The 13,369-nt window shown below is 29.3% G+C and overlaps 2 protein-coding genes and 1 long non-coding RNA gene across 5 annotated transcripts; all 3 read left to right on the top strand.

Moving 5' to 3' along the window:
* The first annotated feature begins 499 nt into the window (after window positions 1–499).
* LOC111393866 (extensin-2-like) lies at window positions 500–1,857 on the top strand. 3 transcript variants are annotated; one of them, XM_023019618.1, is made up of 3 exons: window positions 500–1,127; window positions 1,167–1,311; window positions 1,602–1,857. In XM_023019618.1, the coding sequence occupies exons 1-2, from the start codon at window positions 538–540 to the stop codon at window positions 1,303–1,305; spliced, it is 729 nt and encodes a 242-aa protein (XP_022875386.1). In that variant the 5' UTR covers window positions 500–537; the 3' UTR covers window positions 1,306–1,311; window positions 1,602–1,857. The 3 variants fall into 3 exon arrangements, with proteins under 3 accessions (XP_022875386.1, XP_022875385.1, XP_022875384.1); XM_023019617.1 differs by having other exon boundaries at window positions 500–1,311; window positions 1,585–1,857; XM_023019616.1 differs by having other exon boundaries at window positions 501–1,311.
* A 5,727-nt stretch (window positions 1,858–7,584) lies between these two features.
* Window positions 7,585–8,229, top strand: LOC111393113 (extensin-3-like). Its single transcript, XM_023018510.1, has one exon. The coding sequence runs from the start codon at window positions 7,618–7,620 to the stop codon at window positions 8,227–8,229; it is 612 nt and encodes a 203-aa protein (XP_022874278.1). The 5' UTR covers window positions 7,585–7,617.
* A 259-nt stretch (window positions 8,230–8,488) lies between these two features.
* On the top strand, window positions 8,489–9,148 carry LOC111393867. Its single transcript, XR_002702503.1, has 2 exons — window positions 8,489–8,602; window positions 8,893–9,148. It is a non-coding gene; the product is annotated as an uncharacterized LOC111393867 (long non-coding RNA).
* The last annotated feature ends 4,221 nt before the right edge of the window (window positions 9,149–13,369 follow it).

The following is a 13,369-nucleotide window of genomic DNA, read 5'->3' as shown; positions in this document are numbered from 1 at the left end:
CTTTAAATAGATTGGATTTTAGCTCTCAATCATACCACGTATAATTGACTATGATTATTTTTTTTCCTTCCATTGTGATTAATTTTTAAGATGTTCACATTGCTTTATTTTTCTCGTACAATATACAATATAAGCAAAACTTCTACCAAGATTTTCAAAACGAGTTAAAGGTAAATAAAGAGGGTTTGCAATTTAATTTTTTATAATGACGTTTTTTACTTTGGTGTTTATTTCTGAATTATTTATTACCAAATTAAGGTCTCTGTTTTTTTATAATTTTATGCAATTGGAAGACTTTTTCATTGAATTATTGCATCAAATGGACAAAGAATGGTCATATAAACTATTTTATTTCGTTTACTTAGCTTTCAGCCACTAATTACCGACAAGATCTAGCGATTAAGTTATGGGTTTAGTCATTTTATCTTTTTTAACCGTAATTAATCAATTATTAATGAGTTGAAAATGGTAAATCCTAATCTATATATAAAGGGATGCATGTAAGGGTTCTTAGCACAATCAAAACTAAAACTAAAGATGTCTACAATGGCTTCTCTTATTGCCACTCTAATGGTGGCAATAGTGGCTCTATCCTTGCCTTTTGTAACCAATGCAGATGACGATAAACCTTATATTTACAAGTCTCCACCACCACCAGTATACAAGTCTCCACCGCCTCCGGTCTACAAGTCACCACCTCCACCGAAGAAACCCTATGTCTACAAATCTCCACCACCACCCCCAAAGAAGCCTTATGAATACAAGTCTCCACCACCACCACCAAAGAAGCCTTATGTCTACAAGTCTCCACCACCACCCCCGAAGAAGCCTTATGAATACAAGTCTCCACCACCACCACCAAAGAAGCCTTATGTCTACAAGTCTCCACCACCACCCCCGAAGAAGCCTTATGAATACAAGTCTCCACCACCACCACCAAAGAAGCCTTATGTCTACAAGTCTCCACCACCACCCCCGAAGAAGCCTTATGAATACAAGTCTCCACCACCACCACCAAAGAAGCCTTATATCTACAAGTCTCCACCACCACCGCCTCCAGTATATAAGTCTCCACCACCTCCCGAGTACAAGTCACCACCTCCACCGAAGAAACCCTATGTCTACAAGTCTCCACCACCACCCCCAAAAAAGCCTTATGTGTACAAGTCTCCACCACCACCACCTACCCCGAAGAAACCCTATGTGTACAAGTCCCCACCACCACCACCTCCGGTTTACAAGTACAAGTCCCCACCACCTCCAGTTTACAAGTACAAGTCTCCTCCACCTCCTCACCACGACTAAGAAAGGGTAATCTATTTTCCATTTTACAAATATTCCAAAGTATTTTATACATTATAGTGTCTTTAATTGATTGTAAAAAGGTAAACATATAAAATAATGGAATAAACTTCACCACAGACAACACAAAAAATTGCCAGACAATATGAAAATCAAGAATGCTAGACTCGTTTGTAAATATCAATCGTGGAATCGTATTGTTGAGTTTATTTGACTCTGATACCATATTGAGTCTTAGAGTTCGATTTAGTTGATTCTAACAACTCGTTTTAATCTTATAAGCCAATCCATTCTTGCAGGAAGGAGAAGATTTCCAGAATAAAGAAGAAATGGATATGCTGAAAATGATTTTTGAGGAAGAATGAAAGCGATGGAAGAAGAATAGAATAAGCTATATATACTGCAGAAGAAGTTGTCATAATTTTCTTCAGTTTGTTTATTTTATTAAGATTAGCGTCCCTATGTTTTACGTAGCAAGCCATGCATGGTTGTATGCAGAGTGTTTCATGATTTATATAATAAATAAGTGAATGTTCATGTTCTTGTTTAATGGAAGTCTTGAAATAAATCTTTACTTTAAGTAGATGAGATTATTAAATATCATACTTAATTTGATAAAATTTAAGAATTCAAATAACATCTATCGCGATAAATATAAGATGTTCACATAGCATAGATATGTTGGGGCATATTGAAAACATAAATATACATAAATAATTTCTTGGAATTAGATATTGACATATTGAGTAAAATACAAAACGTAAAATATACTTAATACAGAATCTATTTATTTTATTGACAAAAAATGGCTCTTCAAGCCAAAACCCTTTTCACGGCTAAAGCTAAAATCGAATGGATTATTGAAGACATAACTTAGATAAATAAATTTGCTGAAAAAGTGAATTGGGCATGCACTAAGAGGCTATTGATGAAAAAAAAAAAAATGTGTCTAGCATTTGAAGAGATGTGATAATAGTATTATTTAAATAAATTCATTTTGTCGTGATTGGTTAAAAATTGTTGTTTCACCATCAAAGTCCTCTACTCGATTCTCTTAAAAAAAATTAAATAATTTGAATAATAAATAAACTTGTAAATACATGAGTCAATTTACAACTTACTAATTGAGCACTAGAATATCTAGACTCCCATGTTCATCGTACGTTGTAACAATCATTGAGATTATATATAGGCTAAATATACAATTTTCGTACTAGTGATATTCCTTACATCTCTTATCCTTAGGTTCGTAGTTTCTTGTGGCCATCCTCACCATGTTAGTCCAAACTTTACTTGCACTTGTCAAAGTTTAGGGGGTTATTTAACAAAATTTTTTGATAAAAAATTTTAGTAGATTTAGAAAGAAGTTGACAATATATGTGGTCGAAAAGTTAAATAAAAATGTAATAATAGTTTTATGTCCAACAGTTCATCGAAATTGCGTAGATTAACTTATTTTCTATCATATTTTTTTAAAAATAAATAAATAAAAGTGTCAAAAATATTTTCCCCTCGTTTCAAATCATAAAAATAAAATATTTTGATATAAATTATCATTAAGGACTAGATGTATTAATTAATGAAAAGTTAAAGATAAAAATTCAATAAAAATGTTAAAGAAATAAATGATAAAATGAGTAAAAAATTGAGGAGTTTAATTGCAATTAAAATGTGGTGTATCAAATAAAAAATACAGTGGCAATATGACCACCCTTTTTATTTTTATGTAATACAATAAAATATTATGGGATTGCCCTTTATTAAGATTTGATCTTCCATATTAAAAGAAAAATTATATGTTTAAGTAAATGACCTAGGATGCTAGTAGTTCACATTGTCGACTCAAATCTCAAGTGTTAACAAAGTGCTACCTACTAATATTTTTTTATTATGTTAATCTAAGATTAGATGATTAAGATAATCTTTGTTTGTCGGTGATTAAAGAGTAATTAAACTAATAATATCACTAAGCAAATAAGCGAATAATTCAATTTAATCTATAGTAAAGAAAACATTGCAAAAGTATATATTTGAAATTTCAACTTGGCACAACTTGCTAACACTGTTGTACCGACTATCAATGGCACGATATTATATTGATTGTTAACAAAGAATTATTATAAAAAAAAAAAAACCTAATAATATTGTTTATTATGCTAATCTAATAATTTGGTTCTGTCGGTGATTAAATTAACTAATCAAAAAAAAAAAAAAAAAAAAAAAAAAAAAAGTAAATTATCAAACAAAATTTGCAGTTTTACGGTATGTTTGGTAATAATTATGAGAAGTGATTTTTTGACTGTTAGAGAGGAAATAGGTCCTCCTTGTGATTAAAGAAGTCAAAAATGATGATTGAAATAGTGAAATAACGGTTAAAATTTTGATTTTTTGGGATGAAAAATTATTACCAAACGGGGCTTAGTCTTTCTTTGATCTCCGTTCTTTAATTTTTTTTTTCTTAGACTCATTTTCAATTAAATTCTTTCAATAAAATAATTTTGCACATAAACATGAAACTTTCCTTACTTTTTTTAATCAAATATTCTAAAAAAAAAAAAAAAATCACTATTACAAAATTTATTTTTTAATAAAAAATAGGGCTCAAGTAGCTCCCTTAGTCTACAAGGTTGACCAAAGTGGGCCCTTTAAATAGATTGGATTTTAGCTCTCAATCATACCACGTATAATTGACTATGATTATTTTTTTTTCCTTCCATTGTGATTAATTTTTAAGATGTTCACATTGCTTTATTTTTCTCTTACAATATACAATATAAGCAAAACTTCTACCAAGATTTTCAAAACGAGTTAAAGGTAAATAAAGAGGGTTTCCTATTTAATTTTTTATAATGACGTTTTTTTCACTTAAATGTTTATTACTGAATTATTTATTACCAAATTAAGATGACTATTTCTTCCTTAGAAAAGCTCATCGTGTGCAGTTTCAAACATCTTTACATCAAATTTGAATGAAAAAATTAAGATGACCAGTTCTTCATGAATAAATTTAATGTTTATCCTGATAATTAATTAATTTGATTAAGTCTTCACCTAATTTTAGAAACTAAGATTCGTTATTTTATGTGACCATCTTGCGTAGACGGATCAACTAGATGCTTTTTTTTTTTTTCGGTCAATATTAATTAAAGGTCGAAAGAATAAATAAATAAATAAAAATTTATTCTTGATAAATTTTTTAGATTCGATTATATAAAATTATTTCGACTCTAATTTCTTTGATTCTCTCTATCATCAGTGCATTTGTTAGAAAATATAATGCACTATATATACTTAAATTCTATTTTCTAATTTACAAGTTAAATGTAAGGGCTACTTTTCCGTTTTGATTTAAAAAAAAAAAAAAAAAAGTCTATTAGTAGTGGAAGATAAATGTGTTAAGACTTGAGGTTGAATCTTAAAATGTCAAGCTTGTTAAGAGAAGTAGCACAAATCTTTATAAATTGATCTATATTTTCGTCTTTATTCGATATGAGATTATATCCCTTAACATGTCCCGCAAGATAGTGGCTCTTTTTTTAGTAGATCTCGTTGAAATATAATGGACTCTGATATCATGTTAAGATTTAGGGTTCCATCTTAAAAGGTAAACCTCGTTAAGAGGAGTAGCTCAAACCCCCTTATAAAGTGGTCAATATTTTCATCTTTATTCGATGCGGAATTATATCCCTTAACAAAGTGGGCGCTAGAAAAACTAAAAATTTTAAGCTAAAACTTTTAAAACTATCATTCTTTTCTCTAGAAGGGACGGAAGCTCCACAAAAGGGTAAGTGGGACGATGTTTTCATTAAGCAAGGAATTATTAACTACTTCAAGAATTGTCGGATCATAGTGGGACCTCACTTCGGGAAGCGGTAGATGACCTGGTGATTAATATTTTAAAGTATTTCAAAGAGACTTTTTATTTTTAAAAAGCATATTTTGCAATCCTAAGGTCATCTCCAACCCTGTACCAAATTTTGCATCATTTTGCACCAAATTTTGCACTAAATCTTGCACCAAACCAAAATTCTTCTCCAACCATTACACCAAAATTTACACCAAATGAACAGTACTTTATTATTTTATTCATTCTTTCGATTTTTGACAATATATTTATTTTAAAATATTATTTATTTATTTATTTATTTTATAACTATATATATTACTAATTCATAACTTCACTAAATTAACAAATATATTGATTACTATATTATTACATGTCATATATATTATGTTAAATTGACAAAAATAATTGATTATATTATTAATTTATGATAAACAATTACGTTAAATTTACAAAAATAATGAACTTTAATAATATAAACTCTACATTAAATTAAATTTTAAACGTAAACCTTACGAATTTAACTGTACGTTAAATTAACAATTACGTTAATTATTATTGATTATATTATTAAAAATAATAAATTTTAATAATATAATTAAGAGTATAATTAATTAAGTAATTATTATTATTCTCATCATTATCATTATCATTATTATTATAGAACGAAAATGACACAAATGCCCTTAACCCTTAACTTTGAAAAAAGAAAAATAAAGGTAAAATGGACATTGCACCATTTGGTGCAAAATGGTGCAACATGAATAGTGTTGCACCATATTTGAAATTTGAATAATAAATAAACTTGTACATACATGAGTCAATTTACAACTTACGAATTGATCACTAGAATATCTAGATTCCCATGTCATCGCATGTTGTCACAATCATTGAGATTATATATAGGTTAATATACAATTTTCGTACTTATTGATATTCCTTACGTCTCTTATCCTTAGGTTCGTAGTTTCTTGTGGCGATCTTCACCATGTTAATCCAAACTAAACTTGCACTTGTCAAAGTTTAGGGTTATTTAACAAAATTTTTTGATAAAAATTTTAGTAGATTTAGATAGAAGTTGACAATATATGTGATTGAAAAGTTAAATAAAAATTTGGATCATTTAACGTATGATTAAAATTAATTGTTGATTTTGATCTCAACTTTCTGGCAACTTTTCATACTATTCCAAACAAGCATTTAAACATAATTTTCAAATAATGTGTTGGACACAATTCTAGAATGGCTTAACATATTCACACCACAAATTTTAATAACTAGACTACATTTTAATTGCATAAAATATTCATAACTTAATTTTACACATTATTACATTTATGTCTCAAAATTTTTTTCATCGCATTTTTCTTCTCAAATACATAAATTATTTTTTATTATGGGTTCTCTCCAAATTTTTCCTTGAGATAGAGTCAAAAGACTCATTTGCCCATGGTATTGTTGAATAAGCAAAATAAATAATACTACAAAAGTGCGATTAAATATTTGATTCTTATTTTAAAGAATGTTAATAATATTTTTGGACGGAAATGAGAAATGATGATTAAGGACAAAATATTCTAATTAATGAAATGTTAAAAATAAAAGTGTGCTGAAGAAAGGTTTAAGGATATAATTGTGATAATAAACTGTAATTTGATTAATATATGGTGTATTTATCAAAAAAATATATATATATGGTGTGAATATAACCAATCTTTCTAGAATATTGGAATCGTACTACAACTTGACCACTTTTTACAATGTTTATATTAGCCTCCTAACTAACTAAAATAATAAAAATTTGGTGCAATGGTGCAATGGTTGGAGGAAGTTTGCACCAAATTTTGGTGCAATTTGGTGCAATGGTTGGAGATGGCCTAAATCCCCTTCCTCTAGCGATTACGACTTTGCCAATGATTCTTACAAATACAATACACGATGCATTAAGGCAAATTGAAAACAGAGAGCCCGGCAATACATATATATATATATATATATGGTGGCGTAAAAATTCGACGTAGATTTTAATGAATTTATGCTTAAAAAGGAAAAAACTGTGTGCTCCGTTTGAAAAGAAAAAGGGTTGCAAAATATGAATCGTTAACCATGTACCAATCATTATCCAAAGTTAGGCAACAAAATTTCAAATTTCTCATACTATTTAGAAATATAAATACATATTAATATACACAAAAAAAAAAAGAAAAGAAAGTCTTGCAATTGGAAGACTTTTTCATTGAATTATTGCATCAAATGGACAAAGAATAGTCATATAACCTATTTTATTTCGTTTGCTTAGCTTTCAGCCACTAATTACCGACAAGATCTAGCGATTAAGTTATGGGTTTAGTCATTTTATCTTTTTTAACCGTAATTAATCAATTATTAATGAGTTGAAAATGGTAAATCCTAATCTATATATAAAGGGATGCATGTAAGGGTTCTTAGCACAATCAAAACTAAAACTAAAGATGTCTACAATGGCTTCTCTTATTGCCACTCTAATGGTGGCAATAGTGGCTCTATCCTTGCCTTTTGTAACCAATGCAGATGACGATAAACCTTATATTTACAAATCTCCACCACCACCAGTATACAAGTCTTCACCGCCTCCGGTCTACAAGTCACCACCTCCACCGAAGAAACCCTATGTCTACAAATCTCCACCACCACCCCCAAAGAAGCCTTATGAATACAAGTCTCCACCACCACCACCAAAGAAGCCTTATGTCTACAAGTCTCCACCACCACCCCCAAAGAAGCCTTATGTCTACAAGTCTCCACCACCACCCCCAAAGAAGCCTTATGAATACAAGTCTCCACCACCACCACCAAAGAAGCCTTATATCTACAAGTCTCCACCACCACCGCCTCCAGTATATAAGTCTCCACCACCTCCCGAGTACAAGTCACCACCTCCACCGAAGAAACCCTATGTCTACAAGTCTCCACCACCACCCCCAAAAAAGCCTTATGTGTACAAGTCTCCACCACCACCACCTACCCCGAAATATTTAAACAAATCATATTATTTCTTTGCTTATATTACTTTTCTTCATCATGCCTTTAGTTATTTTGTTTAATATAATATCGTTTTCGAGTGTCAAAAACTCAAAACTAATAAATTTCGTAGTCAAAATCAAAATCCACGTGTGTGAAGGAGAGAGGTGAAAGGAAAAATAATTAAAAAATAAAATAAAATCATGACTAGGACAATATCAAGATCTAGTACAGTGCTACGTCTTTGGAGTCAACGGATCCCAATCAAGGAATAATTAAAATTGAAAATTACACAGACAGCCATCAAATTATTAATTGGATGAATATTAGAATTTCTTGTTGCCTCCAGTTTACAAGTACAAGTCCCCACCACCTCCAGTTTACAAGTACAAGTCCCCACCACCTCCAGTTTACAAGTACAAGTCTCCTCCACCTCCTCACCACGACTAAGAAAGGGTAATCTATTTTCCATTTTACAAATATTCCAAAGTATTTTATACATTATAGTGTCTTTAATTGATTGTAAAAAGGTAAACATATAAAATAATGGAATAAACTTCACCACAGACAACACAAAAAATTGCCAGACAATATGAAAATCAAGAATGCTAGACTCGTTTGTAAATATCAATCGTGGAATCGTATTGTTGAGTTTATTTGACTCTGATACCATATTGAGTCTTAGAGTTCGATTTAGTTGATTCTAACAACTCGTTTTAATCTTATAAGCCAATCCATTCTTGCAGGAAGGAGAATATTTCCAGAATAAAGAAGAAATGGATGTGCTGAAAATGATTTTTGAGGACGAATGAAAGCGATGGAAGAAGAATAGAATAAGCTATATATACTGCAGAAGAAGTTGTCATAATTTTCTTCAGTTTGTTTATTTTATTAAGATTAGCGTCCCTATGTTTTACGTAGCAAGCCATGCATGGTTGTATGCAGAGTGTTTCATGATTTATATAATAAATAAGTGAATGTTCATGTTCTTGTTTAATGGAAGTCTTGAAATAAATCTTTACTTTAAGTAGATGAGATTATTAAATATCATACTTAATTTGATAAAATTTAAGAATTCAAATAAAATCTACCACGATAAATATAAGATGTTCACATAGCACAGATATGTTGGGGCATATTGAAAACATAAATATACATAAATAATTTCTTCACGTATCGACATATTGAGTAAAATAATAAACGTAAAATATAAAAATATACTTAATATAGAATCTATTTATTTTATTGACAAAAAATGGCTCTTCAAGCCAAAACCCTTTTCACGGCTAAAGCTAAAATCGAATGGATTATTGAAGACATAACTTAGATAAATAATTTGTTGAAATAATGAATTGTGCATGCACTTAGAGGCTATTGATGAAAAAAAAATGTCTCTAGAAGTTGAAGAGATGTGATAATAGTATTATTTAAATTTAAATAAATTCATCTCGTCGTGATTGGTTAAAGATTGTTGTTTCACCATCAAAGTCCTCTACTCGACTCTCTTAAAAAAAATTAAATAATTTGAATAATAAATAAACTTGTACATACATGAGTCAATTTACAACTTACGAATTGATCACTAGAATATCTAGATTCCCATGTCATCGCATGTTGTCACAATCATTGAGATTATATATAGGTTAATATACAATTTTCGTACTTATTGATATTCCTTACGTCTCTTATCCTTAGGTTCGTAGTTTCTTGTGGCGATCTTCACCATGTTAATCCAAACTAAACTTGCACTTGTCAAAGTTTAGGGTTATTTAACAAAATTTTTTGATAAAAATTTTAGTAGATTTAGATAGAAGTTGACAATATATGTGATTGAAAAGTTAAATAAAAATTTGGATCATTTAACGTATGATTAAAATTAATTGTTGATTTTGATCTCAACTTTCTGGCAACTTTTCATACTATTCCAAACAAGCATTTAAACATAATTTTCAAATAATGTGTTGGACACAATTCTAGAATGGCTTAACATATTCACACCACAAATTTTAATAACTAGACTACATTTTAATTGCATAAAATATTCATAACTTAATTTTACACATTATTACATTTATGTCTCAAAATTTTTTTCATCGCATTTTTCTTCTCAAATACATAAATTATTTTTTATTATGGGTTCTCTCCAAATTTTTCCTTGAGATAGAGTCAAAAGACTCATTTGCCCATGGTATTGTTGAATAAGCAAAATAAATAATACTACAAAAGTGCGATTAAATATTTGATTCTTATTTTAAAGAATGTTAATAATATTTTTGGACGGAAATGAGAAATGATGATTAAGGACAAAATATTCTAATTAATGAAATGTTAAAAATAAAAGTGTGCTGAAGAAAGGTTTAAGGATATAATTGTGATAATAAACTGTAATTTGATTAATATATGGTGTATTTATCAAAAAAATATATATATATGGTGTGAATATAACCAATCTTTCTAGAATATTGGAATCGTACTACAACTTGACCACTTAATATTAGCCTCCTAACTAACTAAAATAATACCCAAATTGACCCTTTAAACCAAAATATAGTCCTCAAGGCAATGTCGTTACGGGAACTTTAATTGATAAAATATTTAAACAAATCATATTATTTCTTTGCTTATATTACTTTTCTTCATCATGCCTTTAGTTATTTTGTTTAATATAATATCATTTTCGAGCGTCAAAAACTCAAAATTCCCTCGTTTGTTCCCCATTAAATTTTATTACATTACATTTTTCTTTTTCCTATTTTCAACCACACAATCTTCCATAAAATAATATTACACGTAAATCAAAAAAAAATTTCTTCTTTTTCAACCACTCATCTTTCAAAAAAACTCTATTCCAACCATTTTCATTTTCAAAAAAGGGAGGCCAAACGGAGGCAATAAATTTCGTAGTCAAAATCAAAATCCATGTGTGTGGAAGAGAGAGGTGAAAGGAAAAAAATAATTTAAAAATAAAATCATGACTAGGACAAAATCAAGATCCAGTACAGTGGTACCTCTTTTTAGTCAACGGATCCCAATCAAGGAATAATTAAAATTGAAAATTACACAGACAGCCATCAAATTATTAATTGGATGAATATTAGAATTTCTTGTTGACAAAAAGTCGAGCAGTTCACCTACTCTCATTTGAATATTATGCTATGTTAATTAATTATATTATCCTCTGCATTAAAAACTATTAACTAATAATTTTTTTTTGGCATTTTTTGACTGGTTTGTTATATTGGAGTCAAATGTTCGTTTGAAGATTTGTTTTATAAGCGAAATCACTGTCAAATCTTGTAGATAAAATTTAAATAAATAAATAATTTTTTAGATAATATGATGTAAAATAGTATTTTGAGTTCAAAATGAGTTTGGGAACTTTGCAGGTTAACATCTTATCAAAGGCGTATAAAAGGATCGAGTAGCTCAAGTCTGGATTTTAGGTTCGAGCACTACATCTTTTAGTAAGTATCGAGAAGAGAGAAAAAAAATAGCAATATTCAAGAACTCAACTTAGCTTAGTTACTGGTCGTGTATGTGACATGAGTCAACTTGACCACTTAAAAAAAGGACATTCGATACGATTTGGTACCTTCAACTACGAAATCGCCAAGTTACTCATGGACTTGTCTAATTATTATTTCAATTAAAACATAAATTAATGGTAGATACATATGTACTAGTAGAGATTCATTTTATTGACCCTATCATTTAATGGCATATCACATGAAATCATCTCTAATAGAGATAACTAATATTACTATAATATTATACTCGACTTTCATGCTATTTGAACTTAGATGACAAAATTGTCAAAGATTTAACATTAACCCATAGACTTAGATTCACCAATTTAACTTGACTTCATGTGCAATTTGGATGTTTACATAGATAATTTTTGTCATGACTCAATTTTACGTATTTAAGTAGATTAGTGAGCCAGATTCCTACTTTTGAAATTAGAAAGTCAAAACCATACTAATTGAAAAGTTAGGAAACCTAATCCTAATTTTCCCTAATCTTTAGTGAAGTCCTTTGTTCTGATATTCGATGGCGTCCAAGCATAGGATGGGGGGTGTAACATGTAACTTTTTCTATTGTGATCTCATTCGAATTTCATATTTCTAGAATTGATATTTCTAAGGGGAAAAGATAACTAGGTTAACAAAAAAGAGAGTAATTGCAAATTTGCAGTTTGTCTTTAATAACTCGTCACTTCAAGCCAAAACCCTTTTCACGGCTAAAGCTAAAATCGAATGGATTATTGAAGACATAACTTAGATAAATAATTTGTTGAAATAATGAATTGTGCATGCACTTAGAGGCTATTGATGAAAAAAAAATGTCTCTAGAAGTTGAAGAGATGTGATAATAGTATTATTTAAATTTAAATAAATTCATCTCGTCGTGATTGGTTAAAGATTGTTGTTTCACCATCAAAGTCCTCTACTCGACTCTCTTAAAAAAAATTAAATAATTTGAATAATAAATAAACTTGTACATACATGAGTCAATTTACAACTTACTAATTGAGCACTAGAATATCTAGACTCCCATGTTCATCGTACGTTGTAACAATCATTGAGATTATATATAGGCTAAATATACAATTTTCGTACTAGTGATATTCCTTACATCTCTTATCCTTAGGTTCGTAGTTTAGCTTTTCATTATGAAATACATAATGTCACTGGTTACTTAATCATTTGTTAGTTGAAAATATCGTCAACTTTTCATCAAATATTTTCTCTCAACATCATTTTATATAATTCCTTATATACCATTTTTATGTATAAATAGTGTAATCCAAATTTCAATAAGAGTAGTTAAAGAATTTGTAACATTGCAAATTTCGCCTTAGGAATTTGAGTTCTTATAAATTTTGATTTTGCCCAAATTTGTTTTATAAATAGAGCCATCATTAGACTTTTATACTACCATTGTAAAAGAGAAAAAGGTGTTAAAAGAAGATGGATGTACAATTTCCTTTGTAAACTACTACTCACCAAAATAAAACACAATAGTGGCAAAAAGGATGCAGTCTCGGTGAACTTTATTTCTATTTGTTAATTGATTACTCTCGAAATAAATTAGAATTTTTACTTCGAACCTGGTACGTATTTATCAACTTTGCAAAGTGGACTAGAATTATAACCACCACCACCACCACCCCCCCCCCCCCACAAAAAAAAAAAAAAAAAAAAAAAAAAAAAAAAAAAAAAA

Source organism: Olea europaea, chromosome 4 (assembly GCF_002742605.1).
Source record: "Olea europaea var. sylvestris chromosome 4, O_europaea_v1, whole genome shotgun sequence".
NCBI lineage: Eukaryota > Viridiplantae > Streptophyta > Magnoliopsida > Lamiales > Oleaceae > Olea > Olea europaea.
This window is presented reverse-complemented; position numbering and strand designations above follow the sequence as displayed.

What these genes read in the sequence shown, in the direction of transcription:
- LOC111393866 (XM_023019617.1), top strand. Translation starts at nt 538, where the DNA reads ATGTCTACAATGGCTTCTCTTATTGCCACTCTAATGGTGGCAATAGTG.
- LOC111393113 (XM_023018510.1), top strand. Translation starts at nt 7,618, where the DNA reads ATGTCTACAATGGCTTCTCTTATTGCCACTCTAATGGTGGCAATAGTG.